The 20,145-nt window shown below is 38.6% G+C and overlaps 1 protein-coding gene and 1 long non-coding RNA gene across 6 annotated transcripts in view; both read left to right on the top strand.

Annotated features, from left to right (window-relative positions):
* Window positions 1-20,145, top strand: part of BCAR3 (BCAR3 adaptor protein, NSP family member) — a 98,095-nt gene that overhangs the window by 32,048 nt on the left and 45,902 nt on the right. For 2 of the 5 annotated variants that reach the window (XM_053985397.1, XM_053985398.1), the window contains exon 5: window positions 15,807-16,131. In XM_053985397.1, the coding sequence (XP_053841372.1) occupies window positions 15,807-16,131 (325 nt within the window). Of the gene's footprint in view, window positions 1-5,952; window positions 6,119-9,238; window positions 9,590-15,806; window positions 16,132-20,145 lie in introns of those variants that run through there. The other 3 variants (XM_053985399.1, XM_053985400.1, XM_053985401.1) reach the window with 3 other exon arrangements.
* On the top strand, window positions 5,842-6,214 carry LOC128811642 (uncharacterized). The gene is made up of 2 exons (XR_008438413.1): window positions 5,842-5,959; window positions 6,090-6,214. It is a non-coding gene; the product is annotated as an uncharacterized LOC128811642 (long non-coding RNA).

The raw sequence follows: 20,145 nt of genomic DNA on the forward strand, positions 1-20,145 counted from the left end.
TCTTTAAGCTAAATTCTAGTAAAATTTGTGCTGGTTCATATTTTTATGGGCATTTATCTTGCGCAATATTTCCATTCACTGTTGGGTTTTGGGTTTCAATTTGGTATAATTGAATTACGTGCTTGAAAAAAATACAGACGTATTAATCTCCATGTTCTGTTTACACTAGGATATTTACATCCTCAATTGCCTTGCCTATTGTATTAAGGATTTCTGGGAAGGTTGAAAACAGATCAGTTCAGTCAGTCATACATGAGTGCAGACTGGTTTGTTTTCACAGTAGGGACTAATGGTTGTTATCTGGTCTCCAGCCTATTATGACACGGTTTTGTTTTGTGTCTGTCTTTGACAAAATGCTGTGTCTAGTAGCAAAGTGCCTAATCAGTTGAAATGCTTGTTTTCCAGCACTGAACTTTACTGTAGTCAGATATTAGAGAAAACTTCTTAAATTTTCTATTCTAGTAAATAAATGCTAATGTCCTACTAATGTACTTACTGGATCGGAGCAAAGGCTATCTTCTCTGTTTGCTGTTACTTTGAGCTCTAAACAACAGCATTGAATTTGGTGCTGGTTCAACAGTTTCCAGAAAGTGCTTCACGTGATAAGTCACTTTAATAAGTAAGCATTTGCACAGGGTTAAAAGTGACATTAAGTTTTGGGAGTATTTGTGAAAACATTTTCTGTTTTCTAAAATATCTTGATTCTGAAACTACTTTGAACAGGACATGTCTCAGTACATTTGGATTAGATTTGGATTCATTCTGTCTGACTCTAGCTCTTTGGGCTGTGTTTCCACAGTAATCAATACCAAGATCTGTGCATTGACATAATGCCCAGCAACACATTAGAGCTGGATGAAACATGTGCACATGATCACATATCTGTTGAATTAAGGAGAGTACACAATACGAAGTTCACTGGCTTGATGCTTTTATGTTATCTTTATGGCAGTCAGTGATAGGGAAGTGAGTAAGACAATTGATTTTTTGAGTGGCATTAGCTAATCAGTAGGAAAATAAATATTCAAATTTGTTACACCACTTCAGCCCAGCAGAATAAATTTAATAGTGGATCAGTGATTTGAATAATGGGGCTCTGATATTTTTGATCTGTATCAGAAAACTGAAATGCTGCTGTACTGTTGACTCTTGACTGTAACTGAAGCTGAGTTTCCAAAATGCCACCCTAAACAACACCCTGTGTTGTTTTCATCTTTACTTAGCTGCTTTTCCCTATCTCTCTATCATTCCTTTAGTTGTCTGTAAAACTATCCTGTTGTTGCATGTTGAACCCATTGGGAAATATGTCCAGCTGAAAACAACCTTTTTTTCCTCCCCTCTCCATCCACATCAAGTCCCCAAGCACTGTTCAGCTGCACAAAAGCTCCCAAGAGCCTGAATGGCCGTGGAAGACACAGCACAGCTGAGCCCTAATGGCTGAAACAGCCCTGCAGCCCAAACTGAAACCACAGCTGAAGGCATTAAGTAGGAGGCAAGTCACTCTGCTCCCTCTACTATTGGAGAGACAGATTAATTCAGCAGATAATTCAGTTCACTACCTTTTGTAGGTGTCTATATTTTTTGTTGATTGTAGAGATATACCAGACAGAACTCTTAGCAAACACCGTCAGCTGGTGGAATTAATTTAGGCCTAAAAGTTAAAACTGTGGTTGTTCTGGAATATTTAATCTCTTCTTTTGTATGCAGCCTTACTAATTTCAAGAAAGCATTTGTTTCTTCCTCTAAATCTTGATGATCTCCAATATTTGCTTAGGATTTATCACTATGTTTCATTTCCTTGCAAATCAAAGTATTCAAGTTGAAAAGTGTTTCCAGTTTCTGAAGATTTTCTTTCTAAGTGCGAAATCATTACCAGTTCTAAACATACTTCCTACCCCTGTTCCCAACAGAAGACCGTGGGGGTGTGTAGAGTCTAACCCATAGTTTTTCCAGGATCAGATACTGACAAAAGTAGATGTCAAGTGAAAACATGAAGGAGCACAGCAATCTTTAGTGATGCTTTCTTAGAATATTTTCTCAGTCTCTAAGCATTAAATCTAACAAAACATTTCAAAAAGGTATGAATGGGAAATTACATAATTATTCATTTCACAGTATTTTTTCCTATATCTTGACTTTACTCTTTGATGTGCACTGTAGCACATTCTGGATCTTGATGTCCTGCCATCTGCACCAGTATCCATTCATGTACTCATCATGTGCTGTGACTCCTTTGGGATGTACTTTTTGTTTTCTGTTCCAGGGAAATTGTAGGGGTGAGGCCTGCTACATGCCTGGGCTTGTTACAGTGTGGAATCAAGATGCATCCAAAAATTGGGTACTAGCACTTCTAAGAAAAGCAAAAAATATGGGCTATGCTTATAGGAATGTTTTCTGTGCTCTGTGGCTATCTAGCACCTCTTTGAAATACTTGTGTGGTATCTTAGAAAAGCCAGGAAATTACATATCCTCTTTTAGGAGACACTTCTTGTGGTATGACAAAAATTGGTGACAAATCAGGTGCAATCTGACTCCTGTATTAGTTAAAAGGTCTTCCTTCCCTGAGCATGAGGCATTGCAGTGTGTCCTGCAACACAGCAGTTCAAGACACATCCTGAAAGCCACAGCCAAGTACTTGTATGCTAGGGCTTCTGGAAGGAGCCAGAGTTTTCTCAGTATCCTCTAATTCAACTAAAGCAGGGGTAATGCTATGTGGGATTGGCCCAGAATGTTATTTAACCATATTGTTTTATGTTTGTTGTATTTCATCTCATTTACCATAGTATGCCACAGTCTGTAGGAGTGGGATTCTATTATAATTTCTTATGACCTATAGTAAATGAATAAATCATGCTTCAGATGTGTGGAGGAAACCCACCATGATGTGACCAGCTCCTTCAGTCCAGTATAAATGGTACCTGTAGAGAGGGAACTGTAAAGACATAAATTAAAATTTTGATTTGATACTATGAAAAAAAGGCCTTGGACATTGCCAGACATGGAAGATATTTCTTTTTTCCTTTTAGAGACATGAATTTAAATACAGCATTATATTTGAAAACTTAGTATCATTTCACTATTAAAATATTTGTATACATTTGCATGTATTCGTGATGTATGTTTCTATATGTCACTGGTTGATTTATGAGTGGAAAGAAATAGAGAAAGCTAAGTGCTAAGTATTTTTAAGGAGGTGCTCTAAGAGCTAGAACTTTGTTTTTCCAATAACTTCTTTTACTGAGATGAATTCCAAATAATAGCATTTTATGGCCTCATGTGATTTCATTAACATGTTGGAGTGTTTTTCTCTGAGAGGCAAAAGGTATAAAGAATATTTCCTTTTTGTTTTGTACAGGTTTTCTTATACAGGGAGTTTTAATAGGCTATAGGTTTAGATCTGTTATGTTTTTTTATCATACAAAGAAGGCCAGCCTTACTGCATTTAAATAAAATATATGCATTGACATAATTTATTGTAGGTAAACATAAAATAATAAGCAAAAAATAATATGCAAAACCTGAATTAGATTGAATGCAATTAATATTCCATAATATTCTGCTTTTAGATTTTGCATTTAAATTCTTAGATAACTGTTTCTGCCTATGTTGTATTTCTTGCCATGCTGCAGTAGTATGAAGTTAAATATGAAGTGATTTCTTGTCATTACATGGAAGACCTAAGTTCTGTGGTATTAAGAAGAAATCTGAGCAAGCACTACAGAGCCTGAATTGTGCTTGGGATAATATAAATAGAGAAGTCTATCTTCAAAAAAGGTGTAAAATAACTGAGGCACTCTCTCCTGTGTTTTTATTAGATGACCATTACAGTTAGCACAAAGCCATGACTGGTTTGGCATTGTCAACTGCAAATATCTAGCCTTTGTCACTCTCAGATAAAGTCCTTCTATACATTCTGGTGCTTTTGCTCTTTGAAACATTCAAAATGCAGCCAGAGTGCTTTGGGGCAGTGGTATGTAGTGTCAACCTGTCAGATTCCAACCTCATGCTAAAGCAGGCTGGTAGCTTTGCCAACAGAGGGAGAGGAAGCTGCTTTGAACGCTTTGATCTGCACGATAGAGGTGGCATTGCTACCTGTGTGGTCTGTTTTGCTCTCACTGAGAGACACAAGGGTTTGGAGTTTCTCTGTTTGAGAAAGTCAGCAATGTAAATGCTGTTACAGAGTTGTTAACAAACACCCCTGACAGTACCATTTCATCTACTGCAAGTGCCAAATTTGCTTATTGGTGCTTTCTCATACTCTGTTTATCCTTGCCTCTACATCAGTTATGTTCAAAATGAAAAACATCTGTCACACACATAAAGAGGCTGGTAATTCCCCTGCATTTGAGATTTTTTTACAGAAACATGGAGAAACAGAAGCTTGCAAGAAGTCTTAGATCCCCAGTAACAGTTCTACCACTGCTAAAAGCAGAGAGAGAAAAACAGATGCTCTGGTAAAAAGGAACCCACAAGACCTTGTCCAGCTTCTTTCCAGTTTAAGGTATAATTTACCAAAACTAGTCAATAAAAAGAAAACTGGATTTAGTGCCATTTTACCAGTGTATTTCAAACTTTTGAAACAGGTCTGTCTAATCAATGCCAGCACAAGTTGCTTCACATGATTTTCAATACCAAATTGAAAGAGGGGGAAAGGGGCACAACATATTATTGCCAGAGAATCTGTGTGATTTATTTTTAATAATTTAAAATGACTAATTATTTTTTGTTCAAGACGATATCTTTCTTGTATTATATCTGCCAATGACTGAGTTTATATAACTCTTCAAAACCTCTTGCTGTACTACAACATTGTTTGCAGAATGATCAGCTATGGGACGTGTAAGCTTGCAAGCTTTTCTGAGGCTGGGGATTGCAAGGTTTCTGAACACCAGCTCCTAACAGGTAACTCCTTGGGAGGTTCTGAAGGACCATGTGTCTCCAGACCTAAGACAGATCACATAACAAGAGATCATATTGGTAGTTTCATTATGGACGTCTGGCTAGGTGCTGACTAAACTTGCCTCCGTTTCAGTTGGCAGCCAGGGAGGATATTAGAAAGCATAGTTGCCATAGCTCATAGTTTTCAAAATTAATATTGTCAGATTCCAAGTGCTGGAGCATGTTTCAATTCATATTGTCATTTTTATTTGCCCTGATGTTTTTGATTAACTTGAAAATTACCAGCAAATAAACTTAATTTCCTAGCCAACAGCTATGATCATGACTTTTTCTATGTGGGGAGTCGAGGCTTGAGTGTAGCATTTTGTTTATTTGGGTCCTTTTTATTCTAAGACAAGTCTATAACAGCAACTTGTTTTTATTTTTGTTTATCAGGGAATCTACATGATTAGCAATCCACACATGCCATGTCTTCATCATGTGTAGTCACTTCTGCATTTTATCACTGCAGCTGCAGAACAGACTAATCCACTTCTTGTGTCCCATTGTTTCCTTTGTTTCTGTAAGCCAAGCACATTTGAAAATGGTTTCAAGAACTGGCAAGTACTCTTATGCCAACTCTTGTCATAATTAAAGCATGGAAGCTATAGCAGCACAGGTCTTGGCACCTGTGTCCCAGATGTGTTCCTCCTCACTAATCTGTTCAGTTAGCTGCTTTTCTGGGTGTCTTTGCAGGTGAAAAGATGCACCTGTACATACTCCCCTCCTTCAGAAAGCAGCAGTCAAGGGTGGCCATGGAAGGCCCCAGCAATGGCCAGCAAACTGCTGCTTTGTCAGCCTCCCTCAGGTTGGTGTCACAAAGGACAATGCTCCAGTGCTAGTGTCTGTGGCAAGGTGATACACAGACAGCATGATGCCATATAGATAAACAGATGGCTCAGGGGTGTGGCAGGTTAAAATGGAATGCTGATGGGGAGGGCTTTGACAGAGATGCTGTGCACCTTTCAGGACACTGATGCTTCCAGACTTCATCCCACAGCTCAGTGAACTCATTTCTAAAGTAGATAGAAAATATGAAAACAGCAAAAGCTTTGCAATGAGGAATCTAATCTAGTTTAAGCTCAAGGAACTCACAAGCAGTGGAGCTATTATAGGCAGTACTCTGAATTTTTCCTTCTTGCATCCTGTAGGCAAATTCTCTTTAACAGCTTTGCATCAAGTACGTGCAAGGATGGGTTGTGTAAATTGTTAAATGTGAAGACAAAGAGCAATTTTCAATTTCACCTGAAGACAAAATAAAACTTTAGGAAAAGAATGTAATGAGTCATGCAAGTAAGAGTAATCACAGTTTAGGCAGGTCTGCCCAGCTACAATCCCATTACTTAGCACGTAGTCATGCTCCTAAGGAAGTTACTGCCCCTTTTCTGGTTCTTAGTCATAAAAAAATGACAAGCATGACACTACTTCCTCTGTAACTACAGTGCCTAAAAACTTCCTGAGTGATTAGAATCAGCCAGTAAGAGACCATGTTATGTGCTAACGGATCAGAGTTTTTGGCATAGTTTGAAATGTCTTCTACCTGAACTGTGGAACATGTGGTTTAGATAGAGAAGCAAGAAATTTTCCTTTCTACAATGAGGAAAATAATAGTTTGCACTTCTGTAGCATCTTCCACTTGATAAGCTGATAGTCTTCCTTGTGAAAAAAAAAAAAAATTATATATGCAGTCTTCCCTGTGAAAAATAACTACCACTGTGATGTATGTTACAAAAATGTTAGTATATGTCATACAGGGAGTACGTGGGTCAGAATACTAGAACTGAATGTGGAATGTATCTCAATTCCTCTTTTTCTGTATTCTCACCCTAATGCAATTTTTCTTGCACTGGATATATTGGTGAGGCATTTTGGTGTCCAGCATGAGATCATAGTCTCATGTTCTTTGGTTCCTTTCCCCTCCCTCTTTCAAGTATATTTTGAAGAAAGATTATGAATGGAATATTCTATGGGAAATCTCCACAGATTGTTACTCGTGCCAGTGAAGTTCTGGAACCTGCTACTGTGCCTGAAACGTTTCTGGTACCTCTCTATCCTCAATACTTTTCACAACCAGCTAGACAAATGCAGAGTGTCATCAGCTAGTCAAGATTTGGTAGTTTTCCTAGTTTATCAGTAGCTCAAATGACAAAGCATTTGGGGGAAAACAATTGACAAAAGAACAGAGTGAAGTTTTGGTGTGCAGTTAAGCCTTGTTTTATGTGGAATTAGTTTGAATTTAGATCTTAACTTCAAGGCTCTGTTCAGTGTCCATAGGATGCTATAATTTTTTGTAATTTGTGGAGAGCAAAATAGAGAAGTCTATCTGTCAGCATGCCACAGGTTGTGACTTATGTTCCAGCACCAGTGAATGGATCTTTTTGAAAGTTGTTGTGTTTCACATTTACCTCAACTTTTCTGTTTTGGAAGTTGTAAAAGGTGTATGGCAACACCAACACCGATAATGTTTCCCTATTTCTCATGCCTGCCTTAAGGAACTGGTGTTGCTATGGGAAGGGGAACACCAGTTAGAAATGCTACTGAGCTTCCTTTACCTTAGTGTACTCGATAAATTTAATTTTCTAATCTTCTGTCTCTGTCCCATAGTGAATATTGGAGCACTACTGTCTGCCTTTATTTTTCTTTCTCTTATTTTACACTAGATTTCATTTTACTTGAGCTTTCTTATGTAAAGATTCTACTCATATCTATGAAAATTCCTAGACTTTCCCAAGAATTTTCATCTCCCAATGAAGTTCAGCAGCTTATAAGATGGCTAAAGAATCTCGTCTTGATCAGCTAAATGTTTCTTAAACTCTAGCTACACTTTTAATGAAGGTTCAGTGATTTTTTTCTGGTTTGAATTGCATAATTAAAAATAAAAAATCAGTTACTGTGAGATATTTCAGATAGCTGAGATTGCAAAATTGAGTTTTATGGACAATGTGTAAAATGCCAAATTATAGAGAGGTAGATGTCCTAATTCTATCCAGTACCCAGAGATGTCACTGTGGTAAGACATCATGTGGAATCTTTATCCTGCTGCTGTCACTATCAGATGTTTAACTTGCTTAGTGTGAGAACAGCAGAATTTAATTTATTTTTGATTATTGGCTTGGTAATATGCAGAGGTCCTGAAACATAAATAAACTGATCCTTAAGTGCATTTGTCAGATATCTTAGGACCACAACTTCAGCAACGTTATGTAATCAGGCTCTGAAGTAGATACATCAGAAGCAATTTATTAAAGCTAGTCCTGGTAAAAATGGAGAAAGAGAATGAAAGGATTGAACATTAGAGGGAAATTAAAATAGTGCATGAAGAGGATCTCCCAAAACAGAACCACCATACAGCCAGTAGGGATCAAATGTTTCATGTCAAAATCAATTAAATATTTGGTTAGGCAGAAAAGCATGTGCCTCTTGTAAGCTAATGCAAATAGGATAACAGTGAATAGGGTTAAAAAATGAAATCTTATGAATTCTGATACAATGGAAATTGAAATTGAAATAACTAGAATAACTGGTAAAACCAGAGAAATGTTGGCCAGGCGGCCTGAAGGACTGAGCCAATGGGAAAGAGACAAATACTGTGTTAAACTGGACGAGACAGTGCTTTAAAAGTCAACTGACCGTGCCTTGATTTGTACTAAAGCAAAATCCCTGTGGCTGAGTCAATGGTACAGCTGAAGGTGCTCGACATAATTAGTTGAAAATGAAGGTCGTATCTATAATTATCTCATTGTTTTGAAGGTATACTTTACAAAAGGAGGGTAGGTGACCATCTGTTCTGTCAGTAGCTCCCGATTCTGTACACCTATTTGACCCTTTGTTGTAGAAGATGCTTTTTATCCCGCCAACCTGTTGCACAAATAACTTCACCCGACTTGGTAGGATGAGGAGGGCGCCTACCAACGCAAGTAAATGGTGTATATAAAGTACGTAATAGGCTCTGAATCGTCCGTGAACGGGGTGGGTTTCGCGAACTGTTGATTTTTGCTGTAGTGCTAATTTGAGAGACGAAATTATGGAGGCGAAGTTGTTAAATCTATGGGGAAAAGGGCATCGGGAGGTCACGGCCTGCGGGGGGCTGCTGCGCCGGGGGCTCGGCGAGACTCAGCCGGAGCGGCCCGGAGGGTGTGGCCGGAGCCGTAGCGCAGCGCCCGGGGGCTGCGCAGCGCCCGGAGCCGCCGGAGCCGCCTCCCGGCCCAGGTGAGGGGCGCCCGCGAGGGGCTCGTGTGGCGGGCGGGAGGCGGCAGAGGCACGGAACCGGGGCCGGGCTGTCGCGGACCGGGCAGCGAGCGATAAGGCGCTCGTGGAAGGCTCCGGTTGAGTCACCCGTAAGTAACCGCGAGCTGCGCTTCTTTGGGGCGGGCTGGTGCTGGCTACGCGCCGGCTCCTGCCGCGGCACGGCCAGACCTTGGGCTCCCCGGAGAACGTCCCGGCTTGTTTTCTGTCAGCGCTCTGCAGCGCTGTTGCTGCGCTCCCGTCTGGTCTCCGGCCACCCCTCCCAGCTGCCCGGCTGCCTGCGCCGGTTCCGCGGCCCCGAGGGAGCGGCCCGGGCGGCACTCGCTGCCGGGAGGTCGCTTGGCCGGGACAGAAGCTCCAGCCGATCCGCAGAAAGCCTGGAGAGGAGCAGCAGTGATCAGACCCGGTAACTGCGGGGACAGCGTTCACCTCTCGGGCAGAGGATGCAGAGTTGGTTTCGTGTGTGAGGGCGTGCGGGTGTCCCCGTGTCCCCACGGCGCTGTCGGGGCAGCGGGAGCAGGGCAGGGCTGCCCGGGCTGCCTGCGGGCTGCTGGAAATGCCATAGCTGTGACAGTGACTACCGAGATCCAAGTGCTTGGGTTTTGTGGGAACTGATCCCATGGAAAGCTGTTAATTAAGTATAAAACGCTGGCGTGTACTCGAGATACTTCTCGGAGTAAAGAGAGAAGAAACGCTGTGTCTTTTTCTTTATTTTCCCTCTGTCTTCTGAAGAGGAGAGGGCGCAAAAGCACTTCTTTCCATCTGAATTTGTGATTTCTGAACGGCAATGTTAGTTTGAAATAGTAATGCTGAAAAGGTTTTTCAGTTAAAGTGGGCTTCTTTTTTTTTTTTTTTTTTTTTTTTGTGGGAACAGAGGAGTAGTCAGAATAAATTGCTTCCTTTACCAGAGAAGGAACAAAAGGTTGTATTTTTGAAGCATTGGCTAAAAAAAACCTTAGATTTGTCTGTAACCTTGGTAAAGTTTTCTGTTTCTGCCAGCAAAATGGGGAGAGATGGTTTATTTCAAGTCAAGGTTTCATATTGTTCAGGATTACTGAGCTAACTGATTGGGCACTTGCATTTCAGAGATAATTTCATGGCCAAATGAAGAAAGCTGTACCTATTATTGAATCATCTTCAATGATCACTTTTTCTTGGCATTTTTAATAGATATGAAGGCATTCTATATGTGAAAATTCACAAAGAGAAGTATGGGGTTTCTCTGTTTCTTTCATCTTGGAAAAAAAAAGACATTTCAAAAATAAATTATCCTGGGCTGTGTGTTTGCTGTTGCATCAGAATAATAGTTAAAAATAGCATTTTAAATATACAGCTCAAGGATGTATGGGGGGAGGGTGGAAATTGTGTGGCATATATAAAGGGAGAGAAGGAGAGCATGAACATTGTGATAGCACTTTCAAGACCCTTTGGAAGCAGTGACCTGACTAATCTTGTGGGGATGTTTGATGTTTGACAGACTCATGTTTTTTTCTGATAGTAGCTTAAAGCCTTTGAACTACTGCATGTACTTTCTCAATCCATGTCTCTGTATCATAACAGGCTGTAGGTTCTTGAACCTTAATATTTTTCTCAAAGTCTTGTGACACGTTTGCTAGACAACTACTCTATCACAAAAGCAGAAAATACAGGTTGCAGAAAGTTGCTTCTAAGCCGTTTTGGGGAGCAGAAATCCTTTATTTTCTGTTACAATAATGAAGAATGCTACACTGCTTCTAGAGAGACAACATGAAATCCATGTTGAATTTATAATGGCTATAAATTGTATAAATTTATACAATTGATTGTATTTATTCCTGTGGTATGTTAACTTTACAGGCTTTTTAGTTATGCTTTTTCTTTTTCCCTTATTCTCTTACTACATACACAAAAAAAGAAAATCTGGGGAACTTCATCTGCCTTTTTGTCTTGACCTTGACTTTCTTCACCATTAAGGATGTTCACTTCCTTTTTTTTTTCTGTGCACATCTGCACAGTGTGTGCAAATATGCTAAGTAACTTAGCAGGGAGTAAAGAGTAATGGGTCTTCCACTTGTTGAAATTTATTGTTGCTGGTTCCAAGGGAGGGATGGGAGATGGGTGGGATGAATTTATGAGGAGATTTGATGTGGCAAAAGTAAATAGAATTTTCACAGAAGTTGACTCTGTCTTTTAAATATGTGAGAACATTCAGCTAAATATCTTAAACCATGGTCAAGCCCTCTTAGCTTCATAGCATATATAATGGTAAAGATTGGTGATATGATAACACCAGGTATAAACTCCAGTGATTTTGATCTGTGAAAAGAATCACCCAAATGCCAGGTCAGTTAGGCTATGAGAAAAATGTGGGTCTTTTAATGTCCAAAACTGATTTAGATCTAACTCTGAGTTTTGAAATAGCTTGAGAGTTTAATTTGGAATTCTGAAATTACTTTTCTGTTTCCTTTTATGAGGTTTCCACTAGCATGAGTATATACAGCCTTGGACTGTTTGCTATGCCATTCATGTGTCTCAGAGGCTGAACTGAAGATTTCCCTTTCCTTCACTTCTCTTCCTCCAATATATTGAAACAAAACAGTAGAAGCCACTGCCATTGGTTGTGTTGTGTTGTGATATGGAAGGGGCACTTGATCCTATATCTGAGCCATTTTGAATGAACCATCAGAACACTTCCTCAGACTGTGTGAACATCAGAAAGATTCCATGAGGACAAGCTGAGCCAAAAAATTTGGATTTGCATCCCAAAAATGGCACAAGCAGAAGGATATTTAGTGTGTTGTCAGAAGGATATTTAGTGTATTGTTTTAGGGAACTGAAAGGTTATTTGTTTCATTGTTCATGGTTATTTTTGTTTTGAGCAATCATGTGAAGAAACCAAATCCCAGGTGTTTGGACTTGTCCACCAGATACATATTTTATTTTATGTCCAATCTTCTACTGTTATCCTAAATGAGATATTGATTTGAGAAGCCTCTTCATTTATATTTGCTCACCCTCATTCGTAACAAAAAACTAGAACCTGTCAGAAGTTACCTGGAAACCTTTCATGCTTTCAACTTCTCTGAATTCACAATGTGACTCCTAAGAATTCTGTTCCCATATATTCTTCCAAATTACACACTGAAGAAAGAGAAGTACCACTCTATGTATAAATACAAATTCATTTGCTGTTTTTGACATTATATTGGCACAAGTCCATCTTGTTTGCACCTAGTTAGGAGAAATTTGCATGACTTCCAAAGTGTTCTGTTTTGTTAGTTGCTGTATTTTGACAACTAGGAATGTATACAATTAAATTTAGTTCCTTTTGAGCCATTGTTCTGTTACAGTTTCTATTATTTCTGTTGTTAATTGCATAATGGACAATGTTCAAGGCACACTGTCTCTTAGGGAGTAAAAATGTCAGGGCTTCTATATCTGGTAAAGTCAAACATTCTTTGAATGATATACTAAAGTATTTGAGACATTCCAGAGTCTTCAGCTGAAGAGGCTTCCACTTTCCAGTGTTTATATTCAATACAAGAAAACTGGATGGATGGTTTGGTGGGACTTCTGTTGCCAAGCTGATTGTTGTAGTTCTCTGTTAATATTTATGAAGAATGTATAGTACAGCTGCACAGGGGCAAGCAGATAAATATGTGGTGGAAGCTAGCAGACCTGTTCTCAGTTTTGTTTGGGGTTTTTTTGTTTGGGTTGGGTTTTTTATTTGTTTGGGGTTTGTTTTATGAGGTTTTTTGTTTGTGTGGGATTTTTTGAGGGTTTTTTTAAGAGGTTTTGTAGGGAGGATTGTTAGAAATATTATCAAAGCTGTACACATACTTGTGGCTATGTGTATTGCAAGTTCTTGAATGTAGGTACTTTTGTACTAACTCCACTTGTGTGGAACTCTACCTTGAATCCTCAAAACAGTACTCAGGTATGAATTTGAGGATTAATACTGAATTTGTAAGTCACGTGAGTACTACTTTAAAAAGCAATTATTAGGTCAACTCTGGGAAGTTCAGTTTTGATTCTTAAGGGCTTCTTAGGAGTAGAGGTGAGATGGAAAATGCTATACATCAGGGGATTGTTAATTTGTTGAAAACTCTCAGACTGTTGGATTGAAAACCTACTGGGTTGCTGTAAGAATTACCTTGTGATTGGGTTAGGAGAGTGAATTCTCAGCTTTCTTTGTGGATCCTCAAATATGAAGTGGTTGAAAATTTCATGTCTTAGTAAGCCTACTGTGGACTCATCAGCTATTAAACCAAAGCTTTCTCTGTTTACATTAACAACAGCTTGGGTTTCACACCTGCTTGCAGATAATGTGTTCCATTTCAGCATAGCCATGGGAACCTTGCAGGAAAGGCTAAGGCAAACTCTCTCACTGGATAACCTGAACAAAACAAGTTGGAATTCAGAGGTTTGGGGGTGTTTTTTATATAATCCAATCAGAAACTACAATAATTAACTACAGACTCTCAGCAGGCCCTGAAAGGAGAACAACAAGATTTGTACAATATGAGCCAGCTAGCTTCCAGTTTTTCAGACTCCATAAACAGTGTTTCTTGCTTTTCTACAGTGAATACACAAAGTTGAGTTTCAAGTGATTGTGTGAATTATAAGAAGCCTTTTTTTCCCCCAATTGTTGGAGGTAATTTATATCACTCTGTTCTAATAATGCAGCTGAATTTCCAAGAAACAAGCTCAGGCAGTTTGCTTTAGCTGGAGGAGGTTGCAGGTTTGTAGTAAGCATTTGCATTTTAGATCTTCGTATCTTTGGACCTGTTCTTTTACTTTGAACAGTTGTAATGCAAAACTAACTTTACAGCAATTATTGTGAAAATAATTTTGTGATATTTTTAGTACTTGCCAATTAGCAGAAACTGTGTCCTTCGACCACATCATAAATGGAGAGATGATTTAGTATTTCACATCAGTGTGATAATTTATGGCAGAATTTTTGTGAGAATGTGTTTTGGTTTCTTTAGGACTTTGTATTTTATTTGGATCTACATGACAAAAAATGTCAGTTCTTTGCTAACACCTCAAATCTTTTCTACTATTTTTATCAAGAGATGTGACCAGAGGCAAACAGATTCTCCCTGGGCAGAAGTGCTATTTCCAGGGACATTCCTACTATAGTGCGTAGTACCTGTGCTCTGACAGAGACTTGGCAAATTGAAGAGTAAAAAAAAAAAAAAATTAATTACTAAGTATTTATTGTAGGACTTTCAATACAGGAGAATTGGGAAGGGATTTGTTTTTGAAGTCTGAAAACCTTAACCAGCTGGTAAATCTCTGCAATGCAGCTGACAGGAAAAAGCAGAATTTTTACATACTTTGATATCAGCTTTAGCATTACTGTAAAAGTAAGCCTCTTATGATAACCTCTGAGTAGAAGTAACAGTAGCTTCAGTGCAGAAACGTTTTGGTGGTAGCTGTGATGCTAAGGCTGGAGAAGGGAGTGGAAGGACTATAGAGGCACCTCTGTTTTCCTTGCAACACCTGTGCATTCCCCAAAAGAGGAGGAATTCTTGTGCAGCTGTGAGCAGCTGACTTCCAGGCTGCTGGGCCTTCAGGGTGCTCATCTTATTTTTCAGTATGGAACTTGACCAAGGTCAGAACAGATTCCCCCTGTCCATAACTTACTTCCAGGAGCACTTCTGCTTTCTGAGTTCATATCAATCTCTGCAGCATCTGTGGCTGTTCCAGTTTCTATGGGAAGCACCTGGCTAACAGCTAGGTTAAATAATACAGGGCTGGTTGCCCTTTAGGTCTGGTGGTATGTTCCAGAGAGTGGCTTTTGCAGACTAATACAACCACATAGGATAAGGCAGCAGTCTGTCTTCTGCAATACAACACTATAAACTGAGCACAGGGCAGCATTTTTTGAGGAAGAAAACATAATTTGTTAATGAGCCTGAAGGGTTTGTCTCACTAAGCTCTTTGCTCATGTGAACAGAAAAACCTGTACTGTATGGCAAACTGCAATTGATTGTACCAGAGACTGACAGCTATGCAAATCTCTCTGTCAACAGCGATTTGAGCCAGCAGGCTGGGCATGCTGAAGAAGAGAATTCCAGTAATCTGCTCCTGCCCTTATCTCTTGGGTAGAGCCGTTTAGTTTACAGCCTGTTAGAAATATGTGACCAGTTATCTGCTAGATTTATTACTTGAGCAGGACTCCTTAGCAACAGGTTTTTCCTCACAGTGTGCCAGCTACTGGGTTTGAAAACATATTCTTCCAAACCAAGCTGTAGTGTCCTTTATTTTTTGACAAATACTCTGAAAAGTTTGCTTGTTGTCAGTGATTCAGGTTGATATCTGAGTCTACAGAGGATGTGAAAAAGCAAAAAAGAGGAAGTTGGTGGATAAAAATGGGGAATTGTTCACGGCCTGCTTTTGCATGTTTGTCCAGACTGGTTGGTTTTGGTTGTGACTTCTAACATGTATAACGTTACATACATGTGTGCTTGATGTGCATTGGCAGCAGCATGATTGGGTCTTGAGGTATCTGACTGCCTCAATGCAAAGCAAAAGTTCAGTTTCAGATACCTTTGTTAGTCATGCTATTTAACTTCCTTTAAGTAAGGACTTTGATGATTGATAGACAGTAAGAAATCTTGGTTTTGTTTTTCCAGAACCAAAAATGATAGCTGCAGGAAAATTTTCAAGTCTTCCCAGAAACAGCCCAGTGAACCACCAGTTCTCATTAGCTTCCTCCATGGACCTTTTGACCACAAAACCTTCACCAATTGAGCATCGTTCAAACTCCTTCCAAGGCATCTCTATCCATGGCACTCTGCCCAGGAAGAAGAAGGGAACAATTCCCTCTAGGTCTTGTGATATGTTTAGCCACGTGGGAACATTGCCTTACACCAGAGCACGGCAGCAGCCACCTTTTGTACAGGACATTATAGAAGAGTACCCTCCAGACAATGGAAAGAGCAACAAACTCCATGCCAGGTATGTTGTATAACCTTAATTTACATATGTGAGTTGCATAGGGATTATTACTTATTCTTCTAGGCCTCTAAAGGCCCAGTCATAGGTACAGCTGTTTACTATAAGTTAGGTTTTCTCCCTGGTATTCAATTCAGGTCTTGATAGAAGACCTAAGTAATTTTTAATGACTGTGTCTTCCCATTGCATGTTTAAAAGGTATAATATTGTGTGTACTATTCCCATGGAGGAAATTCTTCTAAGTTAGTGAATTGCTTTGATATGACCCTTTGCATTGTTGTAACAGAGCAATTTTAAACAAGAAGTCATAACTGTTCAAACTTGGTTTTGATTTGTATTCAATGTCATATGGATGGAGGGCTGAGGAAAAGAAGAGTGGTGTTCCAGCTGCCTCAAATCTTGAGCAAAGCCTTCTACATGAAAACTTGGTGGAATCCAATGTACACTGAGCTAATGACAAATTATCCCTATTTATTATTCCTGTCTGACTTTGTGGTTAACATATGCAAAACTCTTGAGAAAGACACATACTCTTATAGCTAGCCTTTCTTTTGGGAAGCTATTATCATCACTGATATTTCATTGCTTACAAAAGGTAATTAGTTTTGTAAATATCCTTTTTTGGTTTTGTTTTGATATTGAGTTCTATAAAATGGAAAAAAATGACCTAGTAACACAAGAAAAATTCAGTGTAATGCAGTGGATCAGTTAAAGACATAGAAATGAGAGAACGTTTGGTTGCTTGGCTGATGGAGTTAAAGGCTGAGAAAAGATACTCAAATTATAAGTTCTGAATTAGGATTTACAGCCTTGCTGTGTCCATCACTACATTTTTTTGGTTTTCAAGTCTTGTGAGTGAAGAAGAATTCTAATTAGGTAAGGTTGTGTGTGTAGAGTGGTTTTCTTACGCTTTTTGCTTGTGCTTTATGGGATCAAGCTTTCTTCTCACCTAAAAAGACAACTTTCTTCTCTATGCCCCATTCATTTTAAAAGAAGAAAGGACCTAAGTGGGTTTAGTACTCCTCTGTCACTGATCTCTGAGTGTACCTGCTGTATGAACTATACCTGCTTACATGAACTGGCTTTAAAACATCATTTGCTTCTTTTATTTACATAGTTTTAGAGAATGCCAGCAGCCTAGGCTGTTGCCATGGAAAGAATATGGTGATACACAGTGAAGTTGTATTTTATATAATCTTTTTTAAGAGCAGTTAATAAACATGATTTTCTTGAGAGACCAAATCCTACTGATAACTTGTCTTATGAATATAACCTTGTCTTAAAAGGACCACTTCAGTGCACAACCACTCAGAGTACAAGCAGAATGCTTGAGAAGAAACCATCAGCAAGGTCTGCCTGGTCAGAATTAAAACAATGCTTTTGAATTAATAAAGAGATTCAAAGGATGTTGTTAGTGCAGCCTGTGAATAGAATTTTTATCTATTGAGTCACAGTACCAAATGTTGTTCCTGTTTGATCTCTCAATTACTTTGCTAAAACACACTCTGAATGCTATGGTAACAACTTCTAACAATTGGTTTCTTTAATTTTTACAATAAATCATTATATGTTCTGCTCCATGACCTGACTGCACAGTTGTGTTAGTTCTGTGTTAGAGCAGAAGACAATACCAACTTGGCAGTCAGCAAATATATCACTTCTTGAATCTTCTTGCAATGACACTGCACTTTTCATTAGTTTACTTTAAAGGAAAATTGAGACACAAAGCTGATTTTCATGTGGTAAGCAGTTTGCCATATGTGCTAAGGTATGTATTCTAATGGTTACACTCACATTGAAATTATCTGGGCCTAATAGTATAGGGCAGTCCATGTTTCCTTATTAGTGTTTTTGTAAAAAAAGCCCTTTTACTTCAGTGTAGGAATTTGTGAAATCATGTAATATTACAGGATTATTCTGCAGTCAGGAGTATATCAGTCTTTCATTGCTATGATGTTGATTACAAAACTGAACATTTACAAAAACACATCTTAATGAAACATTATCATGATGCACTGTTCAAACTAAGTGCTGTGTTTGATGCCAGTGGGCCAGAACTAATAGTCATTAGGATTGCAATGTTCATGTGCACATGGACATGACTATTTTGAACTGTTGCTCATTTATGTCATTATTTGATTAATTCTAACCTAAAGAACATAACTATGATAAAATTTTAATAATTCAAAGTGAGTAATACTCTCTTTTATATATATATATATATATATAAATACATATCACATTATCTTGTAAAACAAAAAATAAGCCAAACTGGTGAGAATAGGAAAATAATAAAGAAATGAGTCCTTCCCTAATGGAATTCTTCTGATTCTGATTTTTTTCTGATTACTTGGAGGAATTATCTTCTCAATTTTCAATGCAATAGGAATGTGTTCTCTTCCTGGTTTGTGAATGTACATCTCTGCTAGTTAGTTAGTTCAAGGGGAGAAAAAGTTTTCCATCTTGAGAAAGCTGGCATCTGAGTTTTAGAGTCTCTTGGAAATAATTAAATGGCCAGAGTTAGGATCAGTTGAGCTCTTGAAAGGTAGTTTTATTAGCTAAAAAAGAATTCACTCTTGAGAGTGAAAAAGTTTACTTTTAAAAGAGAATTCTCATTTTAGCATGTAAAAATAAAGCTGTTTGTGTGTAATGTTCTTTATTATCTGACATTGATAGTTAAACCTAAATAAAGCTTAATTGTAATTTCCCTTTGACGTAATTTGTGGGTTATCTTTATTTATTTAGATCTGCCTTGTATTACGATACCTTTACTTAGAGGAAAATTGTTCAAATTCCTATCTGTTGCTAGAACCAGTAGCTTTTTTTTTTGGCCTGTGTCATGTGGCTGCCATCAGTAAACCCAAAATTTCCACTGCATTTGGATTATTATGGTTCTTCATGAGTGACATTACAGTTTAGCAGACTTGTGGCATTTTCATGCTTTTTCATTAATGCAGCCAAATGTCCCTCAAATAAACAGGACCTAAAAGCAGTGCAGAATTATCACTGTCACAGTAAGTTTGAGTGTGGTGATAAAGACAGCTGTCAAAGGGCTGTTTTGACAACTATGCCATTTCAGTTGGATGTCAACAGTACTCAGGTAGTCTTGGGTTAACACAGTAGTTATCTCTGTGGGTCTGGTACTGGCTCTGCTATAAACATACTTGAATGTTATCTCATTGTAGAGATGCAAGGAATTTCTGAGACGTTATTAAGAAGATGGAATAGAGCAAAGACATGCAAATATCCCAGAGCAAAACTAGATTCCATTATTGATACCAATAATGGAATTTCATGAGTTTCATGAGGCAGTGTGATTGCAAGAGAGAGCAGAACAAGTGGTTGCTTCTTGGACTGTCTGTCAGCTGACAGCTCTAGTATTTTCTGTTCCTAAACTCATCACCACCACATTCACCACTAAATGATGTCCTCAAGTGCTATATCCAAACACTGAACACTTTCAGGGATGGTAACTCCACCACTTCTCTGGGCAGTCTTTTACAATGCTTTTACAACCCTTTTGGTGGGGAAAAAAATCTTAATAAATGTATTATTAATAATCTAAAGCTCCCTTAGTGAAGCTTGAGACCATCTCCTCTTGTCCTCTCATGCTGACAGTTGTTGCTTTATTGGTAAGCCAAACTACACACTAGGGAAAGAAAAGGAGAGAGGAGCATGAGGCATACCCTGAAGATTTTTTTTTCCTCCAGTTGAGGTTTGAGTTGAAGATAGTACTGTTGCAAGATACAAGAATCACAGAATACTGTGAGACAGAATTGTGTCTTTGATACCCCACTGTCAAACAGGTTCTAAGGCTGTTTTGTGGGGAGAAAAGTAATGCAAGTGGTGTGATGGGTTCAACATTGTGTTGTCAGTGAGTCAGGCTAATAAAGATGAGAGCTTCACAATCAGTTAAAAGACAGTGAAGGAGAGAAAACAGTCCTTTTTCTGTACTGGTAATTCCTCTATTTCCTGCAAATAGCCTGTATTCCTGTTCAAATAAACAGGTTTTGTGAC

The sequence above is a fragment of the Vidua macroura genome, chromosome 9, assembly GCF_024509145.1.
Source record: "Vidua macroura isolate BioBank_ID:100142 chromosome 9, ASM2450914v1, whole genome shotgun sequence".
In the NCBI taxonomy this organism is placed as follows: Eukaryota; Metazoa; Chordata; class Aves; order Passeriformes; family Viduidae; genus Vidua; species Vidua macroura.